This window comes from Myotis daubentonii, chromosome 8 (genome assembly GCF_963259705.1).
Source record: "Myotis daubentonii chromosome 8, mMyoDau2.1, whole genome shotgun sequence".
Classification (NCBI taxonomy): domain Eukaryota; kingdom Metazoa; phylum Chordata; class Mammalia; order Chiroptera; family Vespertilionidae; genus Myotis; species Myotis daubentonii.
This window is the reverse complement of record NC_081847.1, coordinates 94,682,742-94,710,468: the sequence shown is the minus strand read 5'-3', so window position 1 is coordinate 94,710,468 and position 27,727 is coordinate 94,682,742. Positions and strand designations below refer to the sequence as shown.

Below are 27,727 nucleotides of genomic sequence, written 5' to 3'. Positions count from 1 at the left end.
TTATTAACTATCAGTCTCCTGCTAAAAATAACGAAGCCAACCAGATTCCTGTTGTATTTTATAGTTTATGCCTTAGAACCAGATCTGTTTCATGGTTACCTAGCAACAACCCCTTACATGTTACACGTGTGTGTCACTGCTTCACATCTGAGGTCTGGAGCCATCCTGGACCTAAGCAAGGTCACCTCTCTAGCAAATGGGACGCTCAAGGCTGCCCCGAACACGTTTGCTGTCAACATTTACCTCGAAGCTGTTACAAGCACTCATCACTCTCTCCGGCGCCCTGGGAGAAGCACCCCTGAGTGGGAGCACAGCTTCCTGGGCCCCCCTTCTCCCTTCCGAGGGTGAGCCCCTCAGGACAGTAACCAGCCGTGCCTCCTGCCCGAAGCCCGGTGAGAGCAGAGCATGAATAAAACAGGGGCTGTGAGAATCGGCCCTGACAAGCGAGGTACGTGGTCGTCTCCCCCCCCAGCCCCCTTCCCGTCCAATCAGCCTGACCCCTAAGTCCATCTCACTGGGTCAGAAGGTCTAATTACAGGGCTGTTCTCATTCTTTTCATGATTGACAGCAGCTGGAGGCAAAACGACTTTGGTGTCTGCTGATCCAGCCCCTCCCTGCCCCTCTGGCCCAGCACACAAGGCGCCCTGGGGCCCAGGTGAGCCCTTCCCTGAATCCAGACTGCAAAGCCGCACCCCCCCCCCCCCCAGCCCCCACCAGGAGAGGGCAAGGCCAGCGCCCTCGGGACGGTACCTGCAGCTCTGTTTGGAAGAAAAACTTCTGTGGACACTGTGCGCAGTCATAGATCTTGTCTTCTTGTCCGTGGGCTGAGAAAATGTGCTGCTGCAACTTGTTTGCCTGAACAAACACTGCAACGAGAGAGAACGGGAGCTTCGGTTACCTTCTCTGCGAAATGGCCTCCATGGAGGAGTCCCGAGAGGAGACCGCGGCGGTGGACTGAAGGCACAGGCCTTGGGGGTGACCCCGCCAGGGGCCAGGGGAGCTCGGCCACCTTTGCTGTGGCCGGTCTCCGGCTTTCGTGACCATGCGCTCGATGGAGCACCTAACTCACCCGAACGGCTCCGAAGACAAGGCTTATGGAGGTCCCGCTCCCTACAAATCTTCTCGAAATAAAAGCCCCAAATTGCCAAATGCACAGCAGCACCGCTGGAACCCCGATTTCTCAGCAACCCACAGGTTAAGAAACATAAATGCCAAACCCTGTTTACTGTATTTGCCTAAGTTCTGGCTGGCAAACAGTTCTCCATTTAAATGCGTTAATGCTGAGAACGCTACCCCACGGCGGCTCGGAGGCATTGTCTATAAATATGAAACAGAACCCCAGGTAACGTCTCTTTGGGTCCTTTAAGATCAACTCAGCCTACACACGGAACGCAAGGGTTTCAGTAATATAAACATGTTCAATTTTAATGACTACAAAACAAGGCCCTAAGCCTGTGTAACAGTTTACCTGGGAGACATCCTATTAATAATTAAATTGTAGATGCCAGAGGCAGTGTTTGGGTTGGCAGCGCGGCTCCTGACGGATGCCTGGTGCACTGTGACCTAAAAAAGTTCGCATCCACAATATTAATCGGGACAGGCGGGGAGAGGGCTTATTAAAGACGCCGGCGTTTGGCTTCGACTCTGCGCTAATCATTAAAATTATTCTAATTGCCAGCCAACCCAAAATATTAGAATATTGCTCTTATGAGTCATCCATTTTAATCACATTTCTCATTAGCCTAAAAACTGCTCAGATTGCCTCTCCCACTAACATTGCCAGCGCCCCCCCCACCCCCCCTTTAATTGTTATTTCTAAAAAGCGACTTCAAGATACACAAATACAATCCAGGCCTGTGGGCCCAGAAAGTGCAGACTGCTCATAACTGACGCCTTTTTGTGTCTCACCACATCACCAAGAAGAAACGGGTGTTCAGACACATTTGCAACTAACGTCCCTATCAGTTAGCACGTTTTTTGAGGCTTCTGGCCGTGCCATGAAGGCGCTGTTTCATGAGGGCCTTAATCATGAGGGGCCTAGAGGAGCTCTAGGACCCTGCCCCCTTATGATGACTTATTAGGAGCATTTACAAAGAATCCAGACGCCTGACTTGTAGCTCAAGATAAATACTGTGTTATGGGAAAAACAGCACATGACAGATTATTTAAATACAAATTCAGAAGAAAGATATAGTTCTGCCTCCGCCTGTTTGGCCCCGTGGATAGAGGGTCGGCCTGTGGACCGAAGGGTCCTGGGTTTGATTCCAGGCAAGGGCAAGTACACCTGGGTTGCAGGCTCAATCCTTGACCCTGGTGGGGCACATGTGGGAGGCAACCAATCCATGTGTCTCTCTCACATCGATGTTTCTCTCTCTCTGTGTCTCTCCCCCTCCCTTCCACTCTCTCTAAAAATCAATGGGAAAATGTCCGCAGGTGAGGATTAACAAAAAAATAAAAACAGAAAAATAGTCCTGAAAGAAGCTGTGGCTGTGGAATTACCCAAGGAAGGGGCCTGGCAGTGCCCGCTGAAGGCCGAGCGCACACGCTGGGTCCTGCTCCTGCTCCCGCGCCCTGGGCCGGGGACAGGGCCCTGGCTCCTCACAGCTCAGAGCGCCAAGGCGGGCCACCGAGGCTAGTGATCGATGCCTGGGACGTTGCTCAGGAAACAAAGAGGTCAATTTCAAGAGACTACATGTTTGCTTTGTTTTGCTTTTCCTGACAAATAAGAAAGAAACACAGCCTGGAGGGACTAACCACCGAGCCCACGCACACGCCAAAGGACCAAGAGGAGGTCCGGAATAACGGCGTTGTCGGGGAGTACCAGCACCGCGTGCGGCCACATTTCAACCCGGGGCTTCAAGCTATCGTTTCTGATTTACATTTTTTGGGTGCTAAAAAGTGACCTGTTACCCCAGCTATAAAAATTTCTTCTTCAATGTGTATATTTATATCAATGTCTCCTTTAAAAATTCCACTGTCATAGGAAATGAAAGCCTTATCAACTGTTTCCAAGTTCAGGAGTTTTGGGAGGATGATAATAATCTTTTCATTTCTAGGGTGGTGTGGCTCAGTGGTTGAGCGCTGACCTATGAACCAGGAAGTCACAGTTTGATTCCTGGTCAGGGCACAGGCCCGGGTTGCAGGGTTGATCCCCAGGGTGGGACGTGCAAGAGGCAGCCGATGAATGGTTCTCTCTCATCATTGATGTGTCTTTCTCTCCCTCTCCCTTCCTCTCTGAAATCAATAATAATAATATTTTCATTGCTTATAGGCAGTGTTATAGAGCAGGGTGGGGAACATCTGGCCCACCCCGTGAAGCCATTTGGCCTGGCCCTGCCTACGCACTGGGGGAAGCTCATTAAAGGTCTGACCGGGTGCAGCAGGCTACCTGGTAAGGTGCTAGCTCTGTATGGCCCACCAGTGATGTTATAAAGACACAAACGGCCCCTGGCAGGTAAAAGGCTCCCACCCCTGGATAAAGTCTTCCTTCTTCAGTAACAGACGGACTGACAGCAGGACCACGCTTTTAGTCCAACGTCTAGTGACTGAAAAGCGCTCCATCAGGCGGTCTTTGCCTCGGCAACCTTCTGACGTTGAGAAGAGGAAATGGAACAAAACCGGGATGTCATTTTCCAAATGGAAAAGTGCAAACTCCTGAGAGGAACTGAAATGCCCTTTGCTCGTCCTCCCGGCTAACCTTCCACCCATCCGAGCCTCTAAGTAGCCGCGATCAATAATGCTAACAGCAAAGTCAAACACCTCCTCCCCACATGAACCGGCGTCCGCTCTGTGCCAGGCCAGAGCAGGGGGACCTGGGTGGGGTGGGGGGCCTGAGCGACAGGCCGGGGGCAGGCCCTGCCTGCATGTCAACTGCCTACCTGTGAAGCACACGGGGCACTTGAAGGTGCCCCCCATGCCCTCGAAGCTGTGCTCGATCAGGTGGCACTGCAGTTTGGCCGGGGAGTCGAAGGTCTGGCTGCAGAGCTTGCATTCGTGGTTCAGCCCTTCATCTGTTGAGGAAAACACACGAGTAGAGACGTGAGAACCCACCTGTGTTCAGTGGACGACTGAGCTGATGATAACTGCATACGTGAAGCCACTGCCGCCGCCTGCTGGTAGTGTGTATGTTTCTGGTTACTTCTCTGGATGCATTTATATCAATTTAACACATTTCTGAGATGTAACATCCAAAGATGACACGGAGGCGGATTTTATCGTGGGTAGTGCGCTTTATTAAGCTCTTAAAGTATGACTGGTGTGTCAATAACGAGGCGTCTCCTCTTCTCTATCATACGCTTGTGGGCTGCGTATTTCCCAAGTCCTCAAGATAAAAGACCCCTAGAAAGATGGACGGCTTCTTCCGCAGGCCTTTCCTCTGGTTCATCTAGAAAGTTCTAGACATTTCGATTTCTAACCATAAGGTTCTGAGTGGTATTCCCATTGAGGAGATTTTCTTTAATTCTAAAATTTTCAGGGAATTCTGAAATATTGCCAATGCCTATAGTATCCTGCAAACGCTCTGCTATGCATTGTAGTAGAGCTCAGGAAGTATGTCTCAGCGCTGTGGCTGTTGCAATGGTGTGAGCACACTCCACCATGACATGCTTCCTCGGCACACCAGGAAGTAGCAACGCCCGCCTGAACTAACTCCTAGAGCCACGTGCACAGTACCCCAGCCTTTCAGCCATTGGTCGCCTATAGCAATGTGTCTCCCTCTGATTGGTCGCCTATAGCAACGTGTCTCCCTCTGATTGGTCGCCTATAGCAACGTGTCTCCCTCTGATTGGTCCCCTCATGCTATATATACCCCTGTAGTTCCTCAATTAAACGGATCTTCGTCAATGAACCTGGTCCCTGGAGTCGTGCATGCAGACGCCCTAGGGCGTTGGGGCTCCATCGTCCTCACCCCCGAGGGACCCCCTGCTTCAATGCATGGTCCTCCCAGACCCCATCTCTTCTCAACCGGTTCCTCCTTCACTGAGAGAGACAGTTCCAATTCCACCCCCGCTGGACGCGGCCTGCCCTTCTCCAAGGGCACCTTCAGGAGCTCCAGGCTCACTTTCCAGATTTTTCTTTGATGTCTTAGGAACAAGATGGTAGAAAAATATTTTCAAGTAACAACTGCTATGTAATGTGAAACGTGTGTGTTATAGATAAAACCTGTTATTTTTATGTTGCCTTTTTTCTCTCATGAAAATGTTTATGAAATTTAAAACATAAGTATTACCCTGACTTGCTTCGATGAGCGAGAGTAAGAGGCGAAGAGCAGCAGCCCTGGGAAGGACCCTGGGATTCCTGGCTTCAGACCCTGTGGTTCCTAGCGCTCACAGACACCAATTCCTTGACCTCCACAGCCCGAGGCCTCCTCTCCCATCCCCCTTCCCAGCCCCATTCTACAGAGGAGGAGAATGAGGCCCCGGGAGCTGAAGTAACGGTTGTTCTCAGGCACAGGGCAATCACTGTTGGAGCCAAAACCCACCCCGAGGCCGCCTGCACTGGAACCCAGGCAGCCTGGCTCAGGGTGTGGGACCTTCGCAGAGAAGCTAAGGCAAACACCAGCTGCCACGGGACGACGACTGAGGGCGAGTAAAGGGTTAGGGCTGCCATTTAACCTGACGTTATCCAGCTTTCATCTTCTCTGATTTGCAAAGATTACACGTTACAAGGAACGTCTGTGTCCGATACCCCAGACCTGGGAACGAAAGACAAAAGCACACGGTGGGGGCGGCACGTCTTCCACGTTCGTTCCTCTCGTTCAGCACAACACGGGCGCGGGAGTCCTCCTCCCGTTCATAGTACTGGCAACACAAAAGCCCAATTACAGAGTGAGTGATTATCCGCTAACTCGGGGTACAATCACTCTATTTGTATTCCTAATCTTTCCTCCCACACAAGCATGCGTCTTTAGAAGCAGAGGGTCGGAACTGGTAAAAAGAGAAGCAAAGCACTAATTAAGCCACCCAGCACTGTCCACATTTCACAGGAGATAAAAACCGACTCTGTATTTGGGTGGCGGAGTCAATTCCTCGATTATAATTATGTAAGAAGGAGTTTAATTGTGCACACTGACATGACAAGGGGTTGCACTAAAAGCTTTAGGGATTATATAAGATCAAGGGGTTTTCATCTGTTTTGTTCTTTTTTTTTTTCTTTTAATTTTAAAGTTACCAAAAATTTGCCAAATTTTAGATATTGAGAAACCTAAGAAACACGATTTATTGTAGGGAACTGGGTCAGTGATTTAATCCTCAGGAAGCCTTGACAAATTTAAACATTTTCTGTTTCCTCAGTGCTGTGTGCCTTTATTTTGATAGTACGACAATAACTAAGTTTTAATTTTATCTTTAAATTACGTGTTTGGCACAAGAACCAAGAGCGTGGCCTGTGGGTTGAGCAGTACCCACATGCACTCCAGAATCCTCCAACTTCCGCTCTCGGTGAAGGTCCCGTGGGTCTTCTTGGGGCTAATGATGGACTGTTACACGAACCTAAAGTACATGAGGCCCGGGAGTCCTTGATGTGACGCTGTCTTCCTTGACTGTGAGTGTTTTGTTTGGGAAAATGATAGAAGGGAAAACAAGCAAAAGAGATGCATGTGCATCTGTACAAGAGCACGTTCTCATCCATGTGTATCATTTCTTACCCGAGAACAGAGCAATCCCATCAGAGCGTGAACGAATCCAAACGCAGGCACCTGACCTCGCACAGGGGCGACACTCGTCTCCCACCCCCATTTCACAGGGAGAACGGGGCCCAGGGAGCGGGGATGCCTTCGCCCAGTCACAGGGGCTACCACTGGTAGAGCACTGCACGAGCTTCCTGCAGACTTCGTTCCAGGTGCTGCCCAGGCCATCACCGTGGGGCCGGCCCTTGCTGAACCCCGTCCAGTAAAGGCACAGAGGAATATGGAAACCAGGTGGGAGGGTCTACCTGCCTCTTACTTCTAAGGAGCAGAGTGAGGTCTTCTGCAACAAATAACTGTCCCTCCTTAGTTTCACAGGATGGAGAACGTATCTGAATTGTTCCACAGCGATGCTAGGCAAGCCAAAGCAGCAAGCTCAGGCCGTGCAGCACCCCACTCACTCCTCGCCCGTGTTAACCACCTGAGCCCGGGCCCAGGCTCCCCCTACCACGGCCACAGGGTCAAACGCAGAATGAACGAGATGGGGGCCTGAAGTATTACAACTGGTTAACGGAATTCATTTCATAGTTTTTCACTGAAGAAGGGGGATCGACGGTGATGGCAAACTGAGCTCATTTACAGAAAGGACTGTAAAGCTTCTCCTTACTCGGCGTCTGTGTTCAACTGAACTCGTGCGCGTTCTGACATTTGCACTGTGAGGCTAAGAGCAGCGTCTGACTTTTCACAGACTCGCTGACACCCTCCGTGCTGCAGGATGCGGCTGCGTCAAGCCCCGTGTCCTTTCAACGCAGGGCTTCTCTCCTGTTTTCTTCTCGTGGGGCGTCGGGGAGTGAAGAACAGGGAGGAGCGACAGTGGTTAATGTAAAGTCGCTGTGCATGAGGCGATGCTATCAACACCTCCGATTTCAGGTGACCTTCAGCCTGAGACTTGGATTCTGCCCACGGAGACACAGCTCGAGCCTCACCTCCTCCTCTGCTTTCTTCTTAGAGGTGCCAACGGTTTAAAAATTCAATCCAAGTCACCGTTTCTGCTCTCCGGAAAGGTAGCAGCTGACAGTAATTGGATAATAGAGCCTGACTCATTTATGACAGAGAGATTCTGAGTCAATTGATTTAATAACCATTACAATATTCCATTAAGGATATAATAGGCTAATGCAGCCCTATTTCTTATTAAGAGTTATGGATGGGACCTGCGGATGAGACTTCTAGGTGCCTCGTCCTCTTTCTGCCCAGGCCTACTCCCCAGGTTTTCTGCAGTGAGCACGATTTATTTGCCTTTGTAGGTAACTTTGGAAACTGAAGAAAAAATACTAACCTTCCTGTACCCTATTAATAAAGAGTGATTGCAACACTGAAATTCTGATAACCAAGAAGTTGGGCAAGAAATGAGCAATATTATGCAGTGAAAACCCCATGACCGAGCATGAGCCTGAGAAGCATCTGACCGAATCCTGTAGAAACGAGCAGAGAAAGGGAGAAAGTCGCGCCAGGTGCAAATGCCAACAGGATGAGAAGAACATGGGGCTTCAGCGTCAATCTGTTTCTTTCCAGAACAAGCAGAAAGCCCCGCTCCACGGCGTCCTGGTGCGGGGGAGGGTCCTGTGGCCAGCACTGGAGTCCAAGGTCAGGAAGGGCCAGGGGCGCTCCCATCACTGGGAACGCGCTGCAGGCAGCAGCCTCCTGTCCGGGTCCACCACCCCCGCGCGTGCCCACGATGGCCCAGGCGTGGTAGGAAACGGCTTTACATGGACCTAAACTTCAGCTAAAATAATCATTCCCCTTTGCTGATCTGCATCTCAGTGTGAACATCATGTACACAGACGGCAGGTCTGCCTACGAGAGACTGACGCGCACGCACATGGTGTCTCAAAGGGAAGAGTCTGAATCCGCAATCGCGACAAACCTCATCGCCTGAGTCAGGGAGGTGGCACTCCCTTCCCTAATGGCTGTAAGAGCAACAGCTGTCCGAGGCCATTTCATGGGGGGTGACGATTTCTGTCTCGTTTATAAAACCTGGACCAGCACAAGTGTGCATCGGTCCGTGCGGTCACGGAAAAGCTGTCGCCGCCACTGGACACTCAAGCACAACCAGGCTCTGCGCTCCACCGTGGCCCCTGTGAGCCCAGCTGAAGACACTGGCGGTTCAGTATGAGCTTGAAACAGGAGAAGCCCTGTGAGCAGCCGCGACTGTGCGGCCTTCCATTGCCGTCAATAAAAACAAATCTGCAGCAGCTACGAGTGCGTGTGCAGTGGCTGACTTACGGCGGCTCTTACCCCGGGATTCACCGGGGGCCCCTTGGATGGTCTGATCAACACCAAGGCCATTACCCAGGACCGATCTGTAACGTTTGTAAGTAGAACTCCTTCTCTCCTTGGCCCTTGAGACCGGCCAGCGGGTCTCCCCGCCTCCCCCGCCGCATAAGCCTACAGGCCAAGGTCCAAAGATACAGACGCCTTCTGGGCCACAGGCACTGGCTGACCTGAGCGGGAGCAAGCCCCGCCCTCGCAATCCACAGCGAGCACCAGATGCCCTGCAGTTGTAATTTTTCCTGTTCCAACGTGTGCACCACACACACACACACACACACACACACACACGTATTAAATCCAAGAAAACTGCCCTAAACCAACCCTCCCCCCTTCCTTTAGCTTCTCCTCTTTCCTGAGTGAATTTCCAAGGACGCATTTATAAGCGTGGGGTCTGAGGAGTAAGAAAGAAAAGCCGTCCATGACACAACTCACCCCTTGGCTACCCTGGCTCCCCCTCGAAACCAGGAGCAGAAAAATAGGCCGAGTGTGCTGCGATTTGCCACGCACACAGCAGCGCGTCTTCCCAGGGCCCCGGCGCGCCGGCCCCGGCAATTTGTCGCACTCAACGCTGCACGTATTCCACAGCCGCCCTGCCCTGTAAACTCACCGAGGTGCTAACTTGGCAACGGAGACCATTACTTACGGCTCCAAGTTTGCCAGGAGATTAGTCATTAAGCCTCCAAAGTGAGGCAGAGTTTCAGATTGCAGAGTGCGGCATGCCCGTTCTCTGCACTGGTTAGAAAGCTCTGCCCTGTGCCTTTTTAAAAATATCTATGTTTTTATTGATTTTTAGAGAGAAAGGGGGGGGGAGATCAATGATGAGAGAGAATCATTGATCAGCTGCCTCCTGCACGCCCCCACACTGGGGATCGAGCCCGCCACCCGGGCGTGGGCCCTGACTGGGAATTGAACCGTGACCTCCTGGTTCATAGGCTGACGCTCGACCGCGGAGCCAGGCCAGACGGTCTCTGCCCTATTATTTGAACACTTTGCCTTGGAAATGAATCTTGCCTTAGACCAACCGACACTAGCACCTACATGGACGTTCTCACTGGCCACCTGGGAGTGTCCGCCGCTGCCGGTATCCCTAACCCACAGGAGAGGGTACGAGGTGACAACAGGAGACTCACAGAGAGGATGGGCGTGGGGCCACTAAGAGCAAATGCGCGCCAGGGACCTTGACTCTGACTCTCCGAAGTGCCCCCCTCGGGTATCTCAAGAAAAGCAAGTGGCATCCATTCCACGTGTCTCAGCAGAATCTTCTTACTGAGTCCAGAGAGGAAGGGAGAGGGAGAGGGGAACAGAAACATCAATGACGAGAGAGAATCACTGATCGGCTGCCTCCTGCACACCCTCACTGGGGATGGAGCCCACAACCTGGGCATGCGCCCTGGGAATCAAACCATCACGTTAACCAGAGGCACAGGGGCCGGGCCAGGATCTCATTTCAAGATTGACAAGGTGCTTCTGGCCAGTGGCTTAAGTGCTACGACGCCTCTGCCCTTCCTATGCCAGGCCCTGACCCTGACCCTGCTGTTTCCGTCCTGGACTTCTCGCTGTCAGCAGGGCTGGGAGGAAACAGTTCAGTGGGGGAGGCGGCCCTGCACCCGGCAGATTTCAAGGACCCGGGGGCTGCCTGGAGCCCCATAAACAGCAGCAGCTTGGAAACCAGCAGGAGGTCCAGGTGGGTTGGGATGGAGAGTCAGGCAGCGGGATTTCAGATGCTCTGAGGTGTAATAGCGTCCAATTCCTTGGCTATTATGATCGGTTCTGGGTAGCAGTTACTAGAATATTCTCATGTAGGAGAAAACCCTGAAATGCTACTGAAACAATAAAACAACCCACCAGAAAGGTGGCTTCCCTGCGCCTTTAGGGACTCGGCAGCGCAATTCTGGCACAAGCTGGGCACAAGGGGTGGGCACGGAGACTAGAGATGCCTTTCAACCCTGGCCAGGGCGTCTGCACCCCGGGCCGTCATCCTTCCCTTCTCCACTTTCCTGATCTCAACAGGGGCCCTGGAGTGGAAGGCTCAGAGAGAACAGTGCCAGCAAACAGCTTGGAGGTACAAACTTGGGCTCCAAATGTTTTTACTTAAAAACAAACAAACCCCAAGAACATCAGTTTTGGGTACAGCATTGAAAAACCACTTTGAACTCCCCTGACTCGTCACCCCCACGGACAAACATTCTGAACCGAGAACAGAAGAAAGTAGTACCACCAGCTATATACCTGCTCAGTGACAATAACGCTGGCCCCACAAGAGGCCCGCGTGAGGGTGGGTGGGCGCGAGAGCTGAGAGCAGCTGAACTGAAATCCACCCCCAGTCTGTTTGGAAGGTAAGGCTGCGTTAAAACAACGGCTTCTCCGTCTGAGCCGGAGAGCCCAGACTTATCCGTCGCTGAGATCCACTGGGGGGGGGGGGACCCAGATTACCTGGACACTTTTCTCTTTATGTCACTTGAATGCATGACAGTCACCCCTTTCCTTTCACAGAGCTTTCCACCACCTCATCTTGAATGCTGCTCTGTTTCCTGCCTTGGCAGCCAATGTAGGAGCACGCCAGGCGAGTATAAAAATGCCCTTCCATTTCCCATCATCATCAGACATCAGCGATAAGGAGGCATAACAAGTTTCCGATTCAGTCATGCTCTCCGGCTCTTGCCCGGCCTGCAAAAGCATGGAGGTGGCAGTCCAGGGCGTTGTAATACCAAGCAAGTGCCCACCTGGTGTGGCTCAGTGGTTGAGCATCAACCTATGAACCAGGAGGTCACGGTTCGACTCCCGGTCAGGGCACATGCCCGGGTTGTGGGCTCCATCCCCAGTAGGGGGTGTGCAGTAGGCAGCTGGTCCATGATTCTCTCTCATCACTGATGTTTCTAGCTCCCTCTCCCTTCCTCTATGAAATCGATAAAAATATATTTAAAATGATGCCAAGCAAGTGCCAGGACACCGGTTTGGGTTGTTCATCAATTTGTGCTCAAGGCGAGTGTCAGGGGCAAGGGCAGTGGGTGTTTGGTGCCAAGCGCAGAGCCTGGAACAGCAGAGCTCACTGTTTAATACGTATTTATTCCATCGGTGGGAAACAGATACTTAGCTAGTCCTCCATCTAACTTCATCAGAACATGCCGAGGCGAACCAAAACAGATTTACTATTTTGTCGGTTGAGTTTCAAGAGCCTGCCCCTGTCCTTTGTACAGCCGGCCCTCTGCCTACGCAGAAGGGCCCGCCGATCCACCCTGGGCGGCGTGCCGCCATCACTTCCCGAAAGGAGATGAGGACGTGTGGGAAAGGGGAGCATTCACCAAGTACCTCTCCTCTGCCAGCTCTTCTCTGGCAAGAAACTTAGGGCTCACACTCATCCGATTCCAAGAGGACAGTCTCATGACATACTGTGGCCCTGACACACGAAAGAACCAGACAGAAGAGGACCCCGAGCCACAGAGCATCTCTCTGCCCGCCAGCCGGGACCCGGAGCTCGTGTTTCAGACCATTTCCACCAGGAGTCGCGTCGCTTCCAGGGCACAGCCCCGTCCTGTCATCTAACTGGTTACGTCAGATGTATGCGATTATTTCACTCGATGCCTTAAACTTCCTCTTGTCCAATAGTAAGTGCCTCATCCTCCTGAAATTCTGTTTCTTTGTGATGGGGAGGGGCCACAACATTAGTAACAAAGAAACAGAATTTCCGGAGGATGAGGCCCAGAAATCAGGATTTTAAAAAGATTCCCGGGTGATTCTAATGTGCAGCCAAGGTTGAGAACCACTGGCCTACAGGTACTGCCCTCGCAGCGGGCTTCTGGCGCTGGCGGACGTGCAGGTGTACCTGCCTCCAAGGGCTGTGCAAAAACACACAGCCGGGCCCATGGAAGAGAAGAGTTCATGCAGCGTAAACCGAACGTAACCTGCTTCCGAGGTAACAGAGACGGTGCAGTGGTCGGTATGGGCTCCACGCACCGTGGGCCGGCCACCCAGCCCTGCACCCGGCACAGCTCGCATCAGGGGTGTGTCCCTGTCACTGTGCGGAGTTTACCCAAGGGCTGGGGCCTGCTCTTTCTTTTTATTTACTTATTTTTATTTTTTAAATATTTTTTATTGATTTTAGAGAGGAAGGAAGAGAGAGAAACATCAGTGATAAGAGAGACTCATGGATCAGCTGCCTCCTGCACGCCCCTCACTGGGAATCGAGCCTGCAACCTGGGCCTGTGCCCTGACCGGCATAGAACCCGAGACCCTTCAGTCTGCAGGTTGACGCTCTAGCCACTGAGCCCAACCATCCATGTCAGTTCTTTCCTTTCTTAAATCTTCTTCTTCTTGTCAAAAAGCCACCAGTGACCGGAACAAAAGGTTCTGAACACTGGGAAGGTTTATCTTGGGAGAGAGCACAGCTTGCCCCTGCTGAGGACTTGAAAACAAAACAACCCCCTCCAAAAAGCACCAACCCCACTGCCCCAAATCAAATGGAAGAAACGGAATGAGGCTCACCAGCTTCTGGGGATGCTATGGATCCTGACAACATGGGCTTGTAAGCGCCCACAGGTTAAGACAAGAAACCAGTCAGGCATTTCCTAAGACTCTGTGTGACTGACGGTATTGCAAAGATGACATCTTCTCCTCTAAACTGTGTGAGAACCGGGGTTCACCACAAAGCCTGAGTCCCACGGGCCATGGGGCGCGCGGGTGGAAAGGGAGCCCCATCTCAGATTTCCAAGGGACCCCACCCTGCGCGTCCCACTTGGTGGCAACACTAGGAAGCTCACCAGCACCGCGCACGGAGCACAGCGCTGCGCGGGGTGCACAGGACTCCGTGCAATTGTTCGGCTGCTGTGACCTGAGACACTGGGCCTGGAAGAAGAGAGAGAGGTAATGGTGCAATAAACGCAGTAAGATCTCTAAGAACAGTTTGCAGAAACGCGCTGCAAACCTGGCTGTCCTCCGCTCCAACACCGCCACCCCGAGGAACCGCCCTGCGGTTGTTAAGGTGATGCACGGCGCACCGGTCAGAGCCCATAACCTCGGAATTGCCGGGCTGTAATTAAGGCCACTGGTTTTACTCAGGAAGGTTCGAGGCGGCCCCATTTAAGGTGGCTTAACTGGTGTGAATTTAATGTCGCGCGGACGGTGGTTCAGGCAGCTGCGGGGCGTGAATTCCCAATTAAGCCCAGATTTAAAGAAACCACAGACGCCAGGAGGGAGCCCAAGTCTGCACAGGTGCACCAGTCGTCCATCCCTCCGTCCGTCCCTCCCTCCGTCCGTCCGTCCCCCTGCCAGGTTCCTAGTTTGGGAATCTAAATGTGCCTACTCATTTACAGTGTCGGTAGAGGAGGGTTATTATAATAAGTTCCTTTTTTTATTTTTATCATTTGAATATTAGCTCAGTAGTTGTCAGCCTTCTTGTCTAATATAATGTTACGGCTGTAAATTTATTGATTTTTACTGATTTGAGAGGACAGAAGAGGGAGAGAGAGAAACATCAATGATGAGAGAGAATCGTGGATCGGCTGCCTCCTGCTCGCTCCCTATTGGGGATGGAGCCCACAGCCCGGGCATGTGCCTTGACGGAGAATCAAACTGTGACCTCCTGGTTCACAGGTCAACGCTCAACCACCGAGCCAGGGGCTGGGCTACTATAGTTACTCTTAAGGGCATGATGATCGTTTTCATGGAAGGGGGCGGGGTTTAGGCTATATCCAACCGACAGTAATGTTTCAAAATGGAAGCTGTAAAGGAAGAACCTTACTGGAAATTATAAAGGAAATCCGAAGAGGGAACATGCTTGGTGAGGGATACGGGAGGAAATACAGGGCACTCTGTGGACAGGCCCCTGCACGGGAGTGAAATACACTCCACGGAGGGCAGGCATCAGGGGAGGCAGACAAAGGCGAGAGAAAGGCGGGCGCTGGGCGCAGAGAGCAGCCGAAGCCAGGGCGGCGGCGAAGCCGAAGGACTTGACCCGCGTTCAACATTCTGCTGGATCGCGCTCTGAGGCATTCATCTCGGATGGGATGCTGGCAGTTCTGAGGCTGCCACAGCAATAATGATAAATGGATTTCTCTACAGCCAAGTGGCTCCAGCAGCCAACCACGTAACGGCCATGTAATTAATAACAATGAGCAATTAAAGGGAACAGCGGGTTACGGCTATAAGGTGTCAACAGAAATGAGCACAGGAAAAGCCTGCCACCACACACTTCAAAGAGAAAGAAACGCAGAGTGAGTCTGTGCCGAGTGTCTTCTTCCGGACACGTTTCTGACAAAGCTTTTGTGCTTGAAGGAAATGGAGGATGGCAGGAAGCTGCTCTAAGGTGAGGAGCAAGCATCCCTCCAAAAGCCAACGCCACCCCCAGAGCAGAGAGCCTGGGAAAGGTGGGGGAGCGGAGGGGCGCTGGGAGCCCCCCAAGGAGATGCCCTCAGAGACGCCGCACGGCGCCGCATGCAGGCTCAGGAGTGTGCAGAGGCCCCGGGACACAGTGGTTGTCATGGAAAACGGAGAGAAGCAATGAAGGGGGCGGGTAGGAAGCAGGTCTGTGCCCATGACCTCTAGCTGCCCTCACGCTGGGAGCCTGGCCCAGGGCAGCGGGGCTTGGAGACAATCTAGTTCACTCAGGGCTGGTGTCAGACTCGGAGGCTGAGACAGCGCTGTTACCGGCCACGCCCAGGAGGGCCGCTCCCAGGGTCAGGGTTCCTGCACCCCATGGTCCGCGGTCCCACCAAACCTCCCTCAAGCCGGGAGCCACAGCAAGTCCGTTGTCGGGTCAGCAGAGCACACGAGCCTGCCTTTCTGGGCCTCTTGCTGATGCACAAGGAACCACGTGTGTTTCCAGTCGGCCGCACCCGCTGGTCATGGACGTGAACCGCCCCCCTCCGCCCCCCACCCCCCAGCTCCCGCAGAGGAGCCAGGACACCATTCTTGGGGCGCACTCTGCTCTGGGCTGTCAATCTGAGCAGCGCTCATGGCGATACAACCTGTGACACAGGCATCCGTGGCCCAACACGGACGCTTTCTCTCAATGGCAACAGCCCAGTGACGGGGTTAAACTGTCGCCTGAACCCTGAGCAGACGGCGTGGACACAAAGTTCTGCACAAACAAGACTCCTACTTCCACTCCCCACAGCTCCGCTCTTTCTTTACGCGTCCCAGTCACTCCCCGACATGTCACCACTGGAGCTGTGGGGACGCGGAGGCTGCGCACATCACCCTGAGCTCCTGAAAGGCAGCGCCACACTTGGTGGGGAAAGGAGGTTGGCTCGGCAGGTTCCTAACCTACTTCTCTCTCTCGGCCTTCAGTCTGGACGCACCAGCACATCCAGGCTCTCCCCCTGCAGCCAAGACGGTCCTGGCACAGCCATGAATCATGCTCATTCCACTTCCTCTGTCTGTGTCATGTCAGTCAGAGCAACTAGCGAGTCATTCTCCACTGAGATGGGGAAAAGGAAGGAGAGAGGAGGGGAGAGGGGCCAAGAGAGGGAGCGACAGGGAGGGAGGGAGGGAGGGGAGGACAAGGAGGGAGGGAGGAGGGAAGGAAGGAATGTCACAAGGAACATACAGTGTTGTCCCCCAAAACATGTATACACACTTTAACAGCTGATTCGATTACATCTTGAAAATGAAATGTATTTCAATAAACACTGCCTTTATCATTATTCAAAGTGCGTACACATTTCTGGGGGGACAAGCTATATTGTAATAAAAACTTCTTTCTTATTTCAACTTAGCTGGGAAATAGTGAAGAGGTGGATATTCCTAGGGGTTTTGTTGGTCAAAACCCAAAGCTAAAGACTATGAAATGGGCCAAACACAAGCCCCGCCTAGTCAGCACGCGCCGCTACGGACTGGAGAGGGAGACGCGCTGCTGGAGGCTGGCTCCTTCGGACAGCGACTCCCAGGTTCCCTTCTGCAAAGCTATGACATAGTTCTAAGACTGCAATGTCCAAGGGTAAAGATGCTTTGGGCACAATAAAGTTTTAATCCTTTATCTTTATGACAATTTTTCGAAAACCCAAACCAGCTCATTCAAGTTCTGTCTTAAAAATTTAAATACTTGTACTGTATCGATATACACATGCTGATGATTTTCTAACACAAAAGGACATCTATTGAGAAAAATGTCACGGAAATATCTGTCAATAGCTTTCAACACTTTATTTATTGAAATGTTCTAATTCGTGCCCACCTGGTGCGTGGCGCAAACAGCACAGAATTCCAATGCCGCCTTAAACAGTCTAAGTGGAAATCTCATTCTTACAGCTATAAAGTTTATGTCCTCTCTGAAAGCAACTCATTTTAAGCTCATTCATCAATTTCACTCTTGGTGAAGAAAAACATAAAACAGTCCAGGGTAAAAAGTGACCGGGGGGATGTCTTGGCCGCCCACTCTTCCTTCGCTTCTGAAAAGCAGTAGCCATGTCCGGTTTCTAAGGCAGAGATGAGCAGGAGAGGTTCATATTTAACAACCTGGAGAAAAGTCAACACTCTGCATAATTCTGTGGGATAGAAACTGTTGGAAAAGCTAGGAGGCGAATAGGCAGAGAGGAGCCGGCCGTGAAGGCATTCCCGTCACCGAATGCTGCCGGAAGGACACGGGAAAGGAGGATGAGAGGGACACGGGCAGGTTGGCGTGGCCTGGGTGTGCAGAGGGGACCTAGGAAATATGCTTCGTCTATTTCCAACCACAGAACTGACCTGCGTAGATACTTATCTTTCGAGAAAAATGTACTGTGACAAAATCAATGTTCTTCTCTAGAACGGGAAGAGGAGTTTTCTTCATTAAACTGGCCCAGACATTTTGAAGAATTAAAAATAAAATACATCTCAGCCCTAGTCAGGTAGCTCAGTTGGTTAGAGTGTCATTCCAACACCCCAAGGTTGTGGGTTCGATCCCCAGTCAAGGCACATACAAGAAGCAACCAACAAATGAATAAACAGATGGAACAACAAATTGATCTCTCTCTCTCTCTCAAAATCAATAAATAAAAATTTAACAAAATCTCAGCAAATGACACAGAACTATGACCGTCTATCACAGGGCACCTACAGCGAGCACGTGACGGCCGAGAGAGTGCTAGAGGGCACTGCGGCCACTGGCCCATCCTGAGCTGCTGACCCTACCCCGGGTGGCGCCCACAGCTCAGGTGGACGCCTCCTCCCGGGGGAGCACTGGAGAAAGGAAGAATGCAAGCAGGTGACGCGCGGAGGGCCTGGAGCAGTGACGGCGAGCCTCTGAGCTCGGCGTGTCAGCATTTTGAAAAACCCTAACTTAACTCTGGTGCCGTGTCACATACAGAAATTTTTTGATCTCTGCAACCATAGTAAAACAAAGACTTATATTTTTGATATTTATTTTATATATTTAAATGCCATTTAACAAAGAAAAATCAACCCAAAAAATGAGTTCGCGTGTCACCTCTGACATGCGTGTCATAGGTTCGCCATCACTTTCCTAGAATCTAGGCATCTCTCTTTTGAAATAAACAGTAGAGATTCTCTCTTACAGTGATAACAGCAGAGAAATTCCACATCAGAGAAGTCACTGTGGCCTTAACTCACCCGATTAGGCCTGCGGATTACCTCATCCTGAGGAGGGTCATGCCCGTGTTCAGCCAACACGACGCTGGAGCACAAGTGAGTGACGTGTCCACACGGCTCAACGGCCTTTTCCAGAGGTCCCCACAGAAGGAGATTTCTCTTTGCTAAGACCACGAAACAGGACACGTCCCCCCCACCCTCCCTCCCTGCGGACGGGTTACAACATAACAATTCCTTCTATTCACATAGATAGCATTTCACAGTTTTCAAAATGTGTGGTATGAGTCTATGTACACTGATTCTCAGTTAATCAACCTGAAAACATCGATTGGTCCAGGTAACCAGGTACGAGGAAGAGCTTGACTGGTTTGCTGGGCTCAAATCTGGGTCTAGGGTCCAGACCAGGGGGAAGAACCGTTCAATTTTCACATGGAACCGAGTTCTTAGTTAAATCACGATGCTGAGTTGACTGGGCCCCGCTGCGAAGGAGGAGCGGAGACCACCCAGCAGCTAGTGCTGATCATGTGCGTTTAGTTAAGGCCCTGAGTCACAGGGGGGAGAGAAACCAGAAGAATGTACTTCCGTGGGGACCTTGCTGATCATCGCCATGGTTTATTTCAGTGCCCTTTTCAGGGTTAAGGCCAAACAGAGGCTGCTCTTCTTTTTTAGGTTACAATTTTCGAATTCATCAAGGTTGTGGGCATCCCGACATCTGACCAATTCATGAGAAACAGCCTATTTCAAATGTGCTGGTATGGGTAAGAAAGCCGAGACGATTCATCTTATCAACTGAGTCTGTTTTAAAAACCCCAGAATGTCATGATTTCCAAACTGTGTAGCCAGGCACAATCGTTTGTCTCCCGACACAGGGACCCAGTTCCGAGGCCGCGCTCCCTCCGCGCGGAGCTTCACACGGAGGTTACCTATGGCTTCCTGCGCGGATCCGGGAAACACGAGGAAACCACACACCCCGCAGCGCAAGCGACTGGCGTTCTCGAAAACAAACACGCCCTCCCTGCCCCCAGAAATGTAAATAAAAAGTTAGATTTCCCTGTACTGCGTTTGATTGCATTAATTGATGTTTAAAAAAATCTGTTGAAAATAAAGCCCAGCAGTAACATTTTTCTTCCCTAAATCACAATCGCAGCGCATTGCACACATTACCAAGGGTCCCCTGGTAGGACTGTAAAGTTCCACTCTGGCAGCAAAAGCATCCAGCGCTCTCCCTTCCATCGCCGCCTCCCCGACACGGAAGCGCGGGTCACAGATGCAGCGAAGCCTCTTTGCACACGGATGAAACATTCATTGCCGAGGCCTACTTAGACATGGACTGGTCAGCCAACAAATCCCCTTAAATTTATAAAAAACAGCATTTTATTCTAAAGTAAGGTTTGCGAGCGGATGGCCCGCGTCATTACTGACTCCTGTTCCATCACCTGCCTTTTCCCACCGTCCGGGGAGGGAACTCCTCAGGTGTGCGGCGCGCCCCCGGTGGCCTGGCATCCCAGCACACGCACCGCTCCTCTGCTGGAGGCTCCCCGGGCTCCCCTGGAGCAGACGGGAGAGGCGGTGTCGGACGTCATCGCAGAGTCCGCCTGCCACGCCTCCTCACGTGGCCCGCGGGGGTGTGAGCCTAAATTCTAAGGCTCTGGGACCTGGCTGGTGTGGCTCAGTGGACAGAGCGGCCGCCTGCGGACCGAAGGGTCCTAGGTTTGATCCCAGACAAGGGCACGGACCTCAGTTGCAGGCTCCTCCCTGGTCTGGGCCCTGATTGGGGTTCATGCAGGAGGCAACCCATTGATGTGTTTCTCTCACACCGATGTTCCTCTCTGTCTTTCCCTCTCTCGTCCACTCTCCCTAAAAATCAATAGAAACACAACCTCGGCGAGGACAAAACAAAACGAAGGCTCTGCCATCGCTCCCTGGGGGCGGGAGCCCAGCCCTGCACTAACCAACCAGCTGACCTCACCTGCACTGCTGAACCCTCTTAGCGGGCCATCCCGCCCACGGGGCCGCCAGCGGCCCACATCACAGGGCTGCGAAGTGACTCAGTAAAGACCACCCATGCCACGTGTCCAGCCAATGCCTGGTCGGTGAGGACTCTGTGAAGATCAGTGATCTTTGTTATCGAATGGGAACCAAATGTTTGCTCCATCTGTGGAAACAGATGAAATACTTTCACTCTTTGGAGTGAACTGATGGACTTTGTTCCTGTGTCTCCCCAGCCCCCCACAGGGAAAAAGAGAGGGCGGGGGCAGAAGCAGCAAGCTGGGTGGGGCGAGGGGGTCTCCGGGCTTCGTGTACTCAGACACAGACGGAGGAGGGAGGCCAGCGCTCCTCAGTGCCTCCTCCTCCTCGGGCAGTGGTCCGCTGCCCCACGCGGCTCTGGCTCTCTCAGGACCGAGAGAGACTGGGACAGTGGCCACGAGGGCGAAAGCCCGAGACAGGCGGCTCACGGTAACGCGGCTGGTGAACGTGGGCCCGCCTCTCAGGCCTCCTGCTCCCAGGCCAGGCCAGGCCAGGGCTGGCAACAGCGGTGGACATGCCTAGCCACACGGGTTCCTCGGGCAGACCCCGCAGAGCCCTTTAAACCTGACAGACGTTTCAGAGGAGATCTGAGCAGATGGCGAGGATCGACTTGGAGACAATGCCTCGGAGACGCCCATGCTGCTCAGGACCCACTTCCGAAGGCCCCTTCCTGCAAAGCATGGCCACGGCACCGCCGGCCACGCCCCCTTCCTCCTCCTCAGCCCAGCGGCGTGCGTGTGTGTGCACGCGTGTGTGTGTGTGTGTGAGTGCGTGCATGTGCGCGTGTGTGTGCATGCGCGTGTATGCGTGAAGGGGGAGGGAGACTGATGTTGAGACAACCTCTCGGGGTACCTGTGGGAGGGACACAGAAGCCTCGTCCAGGCGGAGCTCAGCGTGGACGGAGAGAACCATGGCACCTTCTGCTCCCCCTCAGGCCCGAGTCCTGCCCTCCCCGCCCCCCCCCACTCAGAACTACCGTCTCCTCAGGGCCCTAGCAGACTGTCCGGGACCAGGGCAGGGACCGCCTTCTCCTCCCAGCACACACCTGCCCGGCCCCCACCAGAGGCCCTCCTCCTGGGTTACCCTCCTCATCACGTACCAGGTCTGTTCTCAAGGCAACTGTGTTTTCTCAGTGTTGCTGAATGAAGGAAGGAAAGGCAGGAGAAGGGAAGGGGAGACGGACCGAGGGAGGAGGAGAGGGGGGGACAGAAGTGGGGAGCCACTGTGCCGTGAGGAGGCCGGGTCCGCCCGGGGACTGGGGAGCACTAATGTGTGGCTCCTCTTTGTGGCCCAAGCAACTCAACAGGCAGCCGAGGAGCTCCCCAGACCTGCCGCCCTTCGCCAGCGACGTGCTCCAGGCCTGCCTCCTCCTTCCGACCAGCCCAAGGTTAGAGAGTAGCAGCAACCGTGTGCTGGCCTCGTCCTCTCTAGTATTTCTACCCGGTAAACGGCACTTCCCCTTCTCGCAGGGCCTGCTGGCGTCCTGGTCACTCCATGTTCTCCGGTCAGGCAGCAAAAACACACCCAGGTCCTGCCCCAGGTCATCGACACCTGGCTGCCACCATCGGCCAGGTGTGCGCCTCACGGGGTCCTCCCTGCAAACTCCTCTTTATTTCACAGTTTTGCGTCTCAAGCAGAAAGCCTGGGGTCAAAGGAATGGTCTCAGGAAGTCCCTCCATGGCACGGCCCCCGCCCAGAGGCGCTGACATTTTAAACAGGGCCTCCCTGGCGGAGAGCAGGCACTGGCGATGGAGAGCCCAGCGGAGGGGACACCTGGCCCTTTAACAGTAAGCACACCCGGTCCCGGGCGGCTGGACAGGATGCCACCCTCCACGCGTGGAACTTCACGCCGAGGGCCTGGTCTCCGGGAAATCACGCGGTGGGCGTGTCCACAGAACCGCCGAGGCCCTGCTGGGGGGGGGGGCAGCGCCCCCAGCCCGAGGTGTGATCTCTCTATTAAGAGCCGCTCCCGTCTCGCTGCACACCGTGGCTGCACTCTTCCCCCCTCGCTGCCCCAGACAGCCCAGCGCACACAATCCCTCTCTCCGTAATGAGCCCTTCCCGGGGGCCCGGCTCAGGCTGCGCGCCGCGGATTTAATATCCAGGGCGATATCCATATGTGCTGCCCTTGCCTAGTCCCAGAGCATATAAACTCCCCTATTAGCAGCCTTGACTGCTTAATTATGCAGATTTTTTTGGTACCCGCCTGCCTGTAAAATTACTGTGTGTAACCTTTTCCTCCCCCTTCCTCCTTGCACCATGCTGGCCATTCTAATGAAACCGGCATCGGGGAAAGGGCCTGATTTGCAGTTATGGAGGCTGCCTCGCGCCGGCAAGCTGTCCTTGGTGGGAGTTACAGAAGAAGTCAAATGCCTTCATCTGGCCCCCCGTCCTCCCCAAGGTGATCGAGTTCACTTCCCTGTGCTTCCCAAGTTTTCCTCGGGCTGTCCAATCAGTGCGTCCACCAGGGAGCCCGGCCTCGCCTGCAACAGTGTCTGTATCTAGTTACGGCCCCACCAGGGACCGGCAGCCGCCCGCCCCCAAGCCTTCAGATGAAAACCTTTCCTAACAAGGCCGCCCAGCGCCAATGAAAGCACGCGCATCTGCATATCCACTGGGCCCCATGTTTCTTGTGCTCATGGATTATGTATCTCGCAGCCTCTAATAAAGAAATGCCGTTCTTTGTTTAATGTTTATCTTGTGCTTGTTAAGCAAATGCTAATGTTGTATCAGAATGCTTTAGTGCTATTTGGGTTTTGGGTGATTTACTACAAGACAATCTGCTGTGAAGTGAATTTAGAGAGGGGAGAAAGGGGGGACGTCGTTCCGGTTGAAATGGAGAAAAAGGAAAAGGTTTGACAGAGGAATCAGGGGAAAGGGAATGAGAGAGCGGGGTGAGAGCAAGAGGTGGAGGGCCCTGGAGGGACGGAGCAGAGCCTGAGACAGCCGGACGGACAGCGGACGGAGGCACCGACAGGCACAGCACACAGACGCGGGGTCGGGGAGGCGGGGGCAGCGGCGGCCTCCTGTCGGTCCCCTGGCCCCGGGGCTGACATGAAGCCAGCACAGCTTCCAAAGGGGATGAGAGGATCACCCCCCCTTTTGTGATGAGGTAAACAGTGTCCTGAAGGGTAAACAGAACATAGAGGCCTGTCTGTTGTCTGCCTTTGTGCCGATGGCGAGCACGGCGCAGTGTCGCTCAGACCGCAGGGAAGCCCTCCGTGTGGTGTCATTGTTCGCGCCCGGCTCTGCTAGGAAGAGGCCAAGAGCATGGGCGCCCCCTCCTCCCGCGTCAGGGGGAGGGGCCGGTGCAAAGAAAAGGGGGTGCAGCGTGAGAGCTGATGAATGATTGCCCTTTATTTCTCCTTTGGCAGGAGGGCCACGGACCTCCCAGCGCAGCCGCTCTGCCTGCCTTCCCGAGCCTGCGGTCCCGTTAGGAGCGCGGCACCATTTTTATGCCAAAAGACCATCCATTTCCACCGGCTCGCATTGTTGACAGGGGGCGTGTGTGTCAGAATGCAATTCCCTGGAAGTAAGACTGAGAGCTCTCCTGGCTTTATAATTGCGGATATAATTTGCTGACAAATTGTGAGGTTAATGAGGTCTTCGATGTCTGTGTCTTGCATTATGCGGACTCGTTGTTATAAACACTATAAAACAATGACCTCACAATGCATACAGCCATCGAATCATCATGTTGCACATCTGAAGCTCACACAACGTCACATGTCATCACATCCCAGAGAAAGAGAGACGACGACGACGGGAAGAATGGGAAGGGGGATGAGGGAGTGTTTTGCTCAGGAAGTACACCTGCCCAGCTCAGAGTCTTTGCCTTTCTCTCCTGTCTGCATCTCACCAAGCAACACAACATCTCCGAGAGGGTAAAGCCGTGTCCCAGTGGGTGCGTGGGAAGCAAACACCTCCCCGAACACACGCTGTGGAGGGAACACGGCCCCCGCGCAGAGGGCGCAGAGGGCGCAGTGCGCACCTCCTTCCTGGGCGGCGTCTCCCGAGCCACTGCAGCCGCAGAGGGCACTGAGTCGCCACGACTGAAGCAATTAAGGAGAGGGGCTCGGGGTTCTTCAGGCGCCTGGTGACGTCATGGGCCCCCATGGCAGCGCTAGCTTCCTGCGTGCGTCTCCACACACCGCTTCTCTCTGAACGCACTGCAGCCCCTGCTGTATTTTTCCTCTGAACACTGTCTTCACGAATCCCGCCGCTGCTCGCTAACGGTGCCCAGTTCAGGCAGAAAGGCTGGGCCCAGCCGGCCCGGCAGGGGAAGCGGGCAGACAGCCCTGGCTCGCCTGTGAGTGAGAGACTGACCGAGACCTGACGTCTGGGATGCCCAGGACCGGACCGCTGCAGAGGGCAGCCTCGCTGTGACCGGTGGGCACGGCTGGGGGACCCGGCACCTGCTCTGGGTCCGATCAGAAGAACCCGTCCTGCCAGGATCGCTTTTCCGTACATAAGGGCGGCGCCGGACCGCACTCGGTCCCCAGCAAACCTTCCTGCGAAAGGTCCCCTCCCGCTGTCGCAGCCTGGTCCCCGTGGGGGGCTATTATTAGAATTGGGATTTAATGCACCTCGCTTCCCCTTCACAGTTAATGGAGGTCAGGAGACAGGAAGAGGAAATCAATGCACGTTTCATTACCGGGTCCTCCTGTCTTGGCGGCTGTGAATCAGGAGGCCTCGCGGTGCCCGAAGTATCAGGAAAGCTCGCTGAGTAATGAGTTAAAGCGAACACACGTGTCTGCTCTGTCCTCCGGTGAAGAGCAGGCACCCCTGCGGGCACTAGTTCACATACACGTCCGTGAGGGAGCTGTGCTCTGCGCACCACACTCTTCCTTACACACCCAAGGGAACAGAAGCACAGAAATGCCGAAACAGGTCCCTCAGAGCGAATGTCTGATTCCAGATCTCCTGCCGCCCAAGAACCTGGGGGCTGTGTGGCCACAGCTTGAGGGGGAGCCTGACTCCAGTGGTTTTTGTTTTTTAATGTTTTATTGATTTGAGAGAGAGGAAGGGAGAGGTAAATAGAGAAAAACAGCGATGAGAGAGAAACACTGATCAGCTGCCTCCTGCACGCCCCCCACTGGGGATTGAGCCCGCACCCGGAAATGAGCCCTGATGGGAATCGAACCTGGGACCTTTGGGTGTGCAGGATGATGCTCAGCCACGGAGCCACACCGCCAGTGCTCAGTGGTCTTCAAAGACCGTCCTCTCACTTTCTCTGCCTCAGGAACGCGGCAATGCCGGCCCTCCTGGCCGGGAGACCCAGCAGTCCGTGGTATGCTGACTCCGAGATGAGCACCCAGGGCTCCGGTGGCGAGAAGCCTCGGACCTAGACTACCACCTACTTCCGCTCGGGAGTGTTCAGTGACCAGGGCGACTCAGCCAGGGGTGTGGCACCGCGGTCTTCTGCAGTGGCAGCTGGAAGCAGCTGGGCACCGTGGGTGCGGCGCGGAGGCGGGCGTGCACTCCGTAAGAGGGCAGGCTGGTGCAGGGCGTCACCCACGGCCAAGCTCAGGGAAGGCAGAGGGCTCTGACCAGCTGCTGGGACAGAGTCCAGGGTGAGCACACGGCCGAGGGCTGCATGGGGGAACGCGGGGCCCGGACTGAGAAACTGGCTTCTGGGAGGTGGCGATGAGAATGAGGAGGCGGACTGCGCGGGGTGGAAAGAGGCTGCAGCTGAGGGGACTCGGGGCCACTGCTTTATTAAAGAAAAAGGAAGTATCAAGAGGCAGCGCGGGCCTGTTTGGAATGACATCTGAGTCCATTCCTGCCGCATTCTCAGCGGCCACACCACACGCGCGCTTTCTGAATGTTGTGGGCTGGGGGTTCCACTTTGGACGGGCATAATGAGCCATAATGAGCCAAAATTTAACAAAACAATTAAACCAAAGGCACTGGCATGTGAATAAAAGCAGGAAGAATCTGAAGAGAGTCAACATTTCCAAGAAGGGAACAACCTAAGACACATTTCCTATTTTTTACAGATTTGAGCTGCACACGGAAGCTAATAGTCGAACAGGAAACGACAGTAATTTGGGAGCATTCTGATCCAGTGCAGCCGCTAGGAAGTGAGGGGAAAGCCTTGGGAAGTGCAGAGCCTGGAGGTCGGAAGAGCACAGCCCGCGTAAAGCTCCGCCCAAACCTCTGGCTAATTTCTGACTGACTGCAAGCAACTCAGTGAAGAATAAAAAAAAAATTAAGCTGCCATGTGAACTGAGGTCCAAGAGACAGAGTTTGCCATTTGAGTTCAATTAGGTGACTTGCCTCCTAGAACAAAATGACCAGCATACTGTGAAGAAACCTAAGACTCCAAAGTACCTAAACCCTAACAGTCACCGTCCCAAGATACAAGCTAAAACCACTGGCATGCAAAGAAAATGGAAAATATGACCCACTTTTTAAGAGAAGACAATCCACATGTTAGCACACAAGGATTTTAAAGCAGCCAATACAATTATGCTCACCTAGAGGCCCAGTGCGCACAAAACCCTGCGCGGCTAGGGCCCCGAGGCCTAGCCTGGCCTCCGCAGCATGGCCGCTGCCTGCGACAGGACGTGAAGCTCCCCGCCCCAAGATGCTCCCGGCCCTGCAAATGCTCCACAAGGCACCCCTGCCCCTCAACTGCTCTGTGAAGCTCCCCCGCCTGGCGACTGCTCCAGGAAGCTCACTGCTGGACGCTCGCTCCGCGAACCCCCGCCCCCCCGCCCCCGCCACTGCTCTGTGAGGCTCCCCCACCCCGCAACTGCTTTGCGAAACTTGCTGCCACCCAGGTGACTGCTCCGCTAAGCTCACGGCCACCCCGTGAAGCAGCCCGCCACTGCCGCTCAACAGTCCCCAGTCCGCCCCGCCGCCAGCCCCCCTCACGGTGAGTGGTTCCGGGGGCCAGGGGAGGATGGGCGGGACCGAAAGGTGCTCCATGCACTTCGTGGTGACTGGTCGCCCGTTGGGTCGTGACGGCACCTAGCTCTTTATATATATTAGGATGATATAAAGGAGAATATACTCTCCATGAATAACAACACAGGAAATCACAGCAGAGGGAAAGAATCAATATAGTACCAAATGGAAATTCTAAACCTGAAAATTATAATTTATTAAATAAAACAATCACTGAATGGGCTTAAAATCATAATAGATATGATAAATGAAAAAGTCAATGAATGAATGTGGCGGGATCAATAGAAATAATTCATTCTGAAGAATGAA

At 53.6% G+C, this 27,727-nt stretch overlaps 1 protein-coding gene across 7 annotated transcripts in view; it reads right to left on the bottom strand.

Moving 5' to 3' along the window:
* The window catches only part of ZNF521 (zinc finger protein 521), a 274,149-nt gene that overhangs the window by 22,885 nt on the left and 223,537 nt on the right, over positions 1 to 27,727 (bottom strand). For 4 of the 7 annotated variants that reach the window (XM_059707440.1, XM_059707439.1, XM_059707443.1 and 1 more), the window contains 2 exons: positions 3,879 to 4,010; positions 751 to 866 (listed from right to left, as the gene is read on the bottom strand). The exons of 2 other annotated variants lie outside the window; for them this stretch is intronic. In XM_059707440.1, the coding sequence (XP_059563423.1) occupies positions 751 to 866; positions 3,879 to 4,010 (248 nt within the window). Of the gene's footprint in view, positions 1 to 750; positions 867 to 3,878; positions 4,011 to 27,727 lie in introns of those variants that run through there. One more of the 7 variants, XR_009454218.1, reaches the window with a different exon arrangement.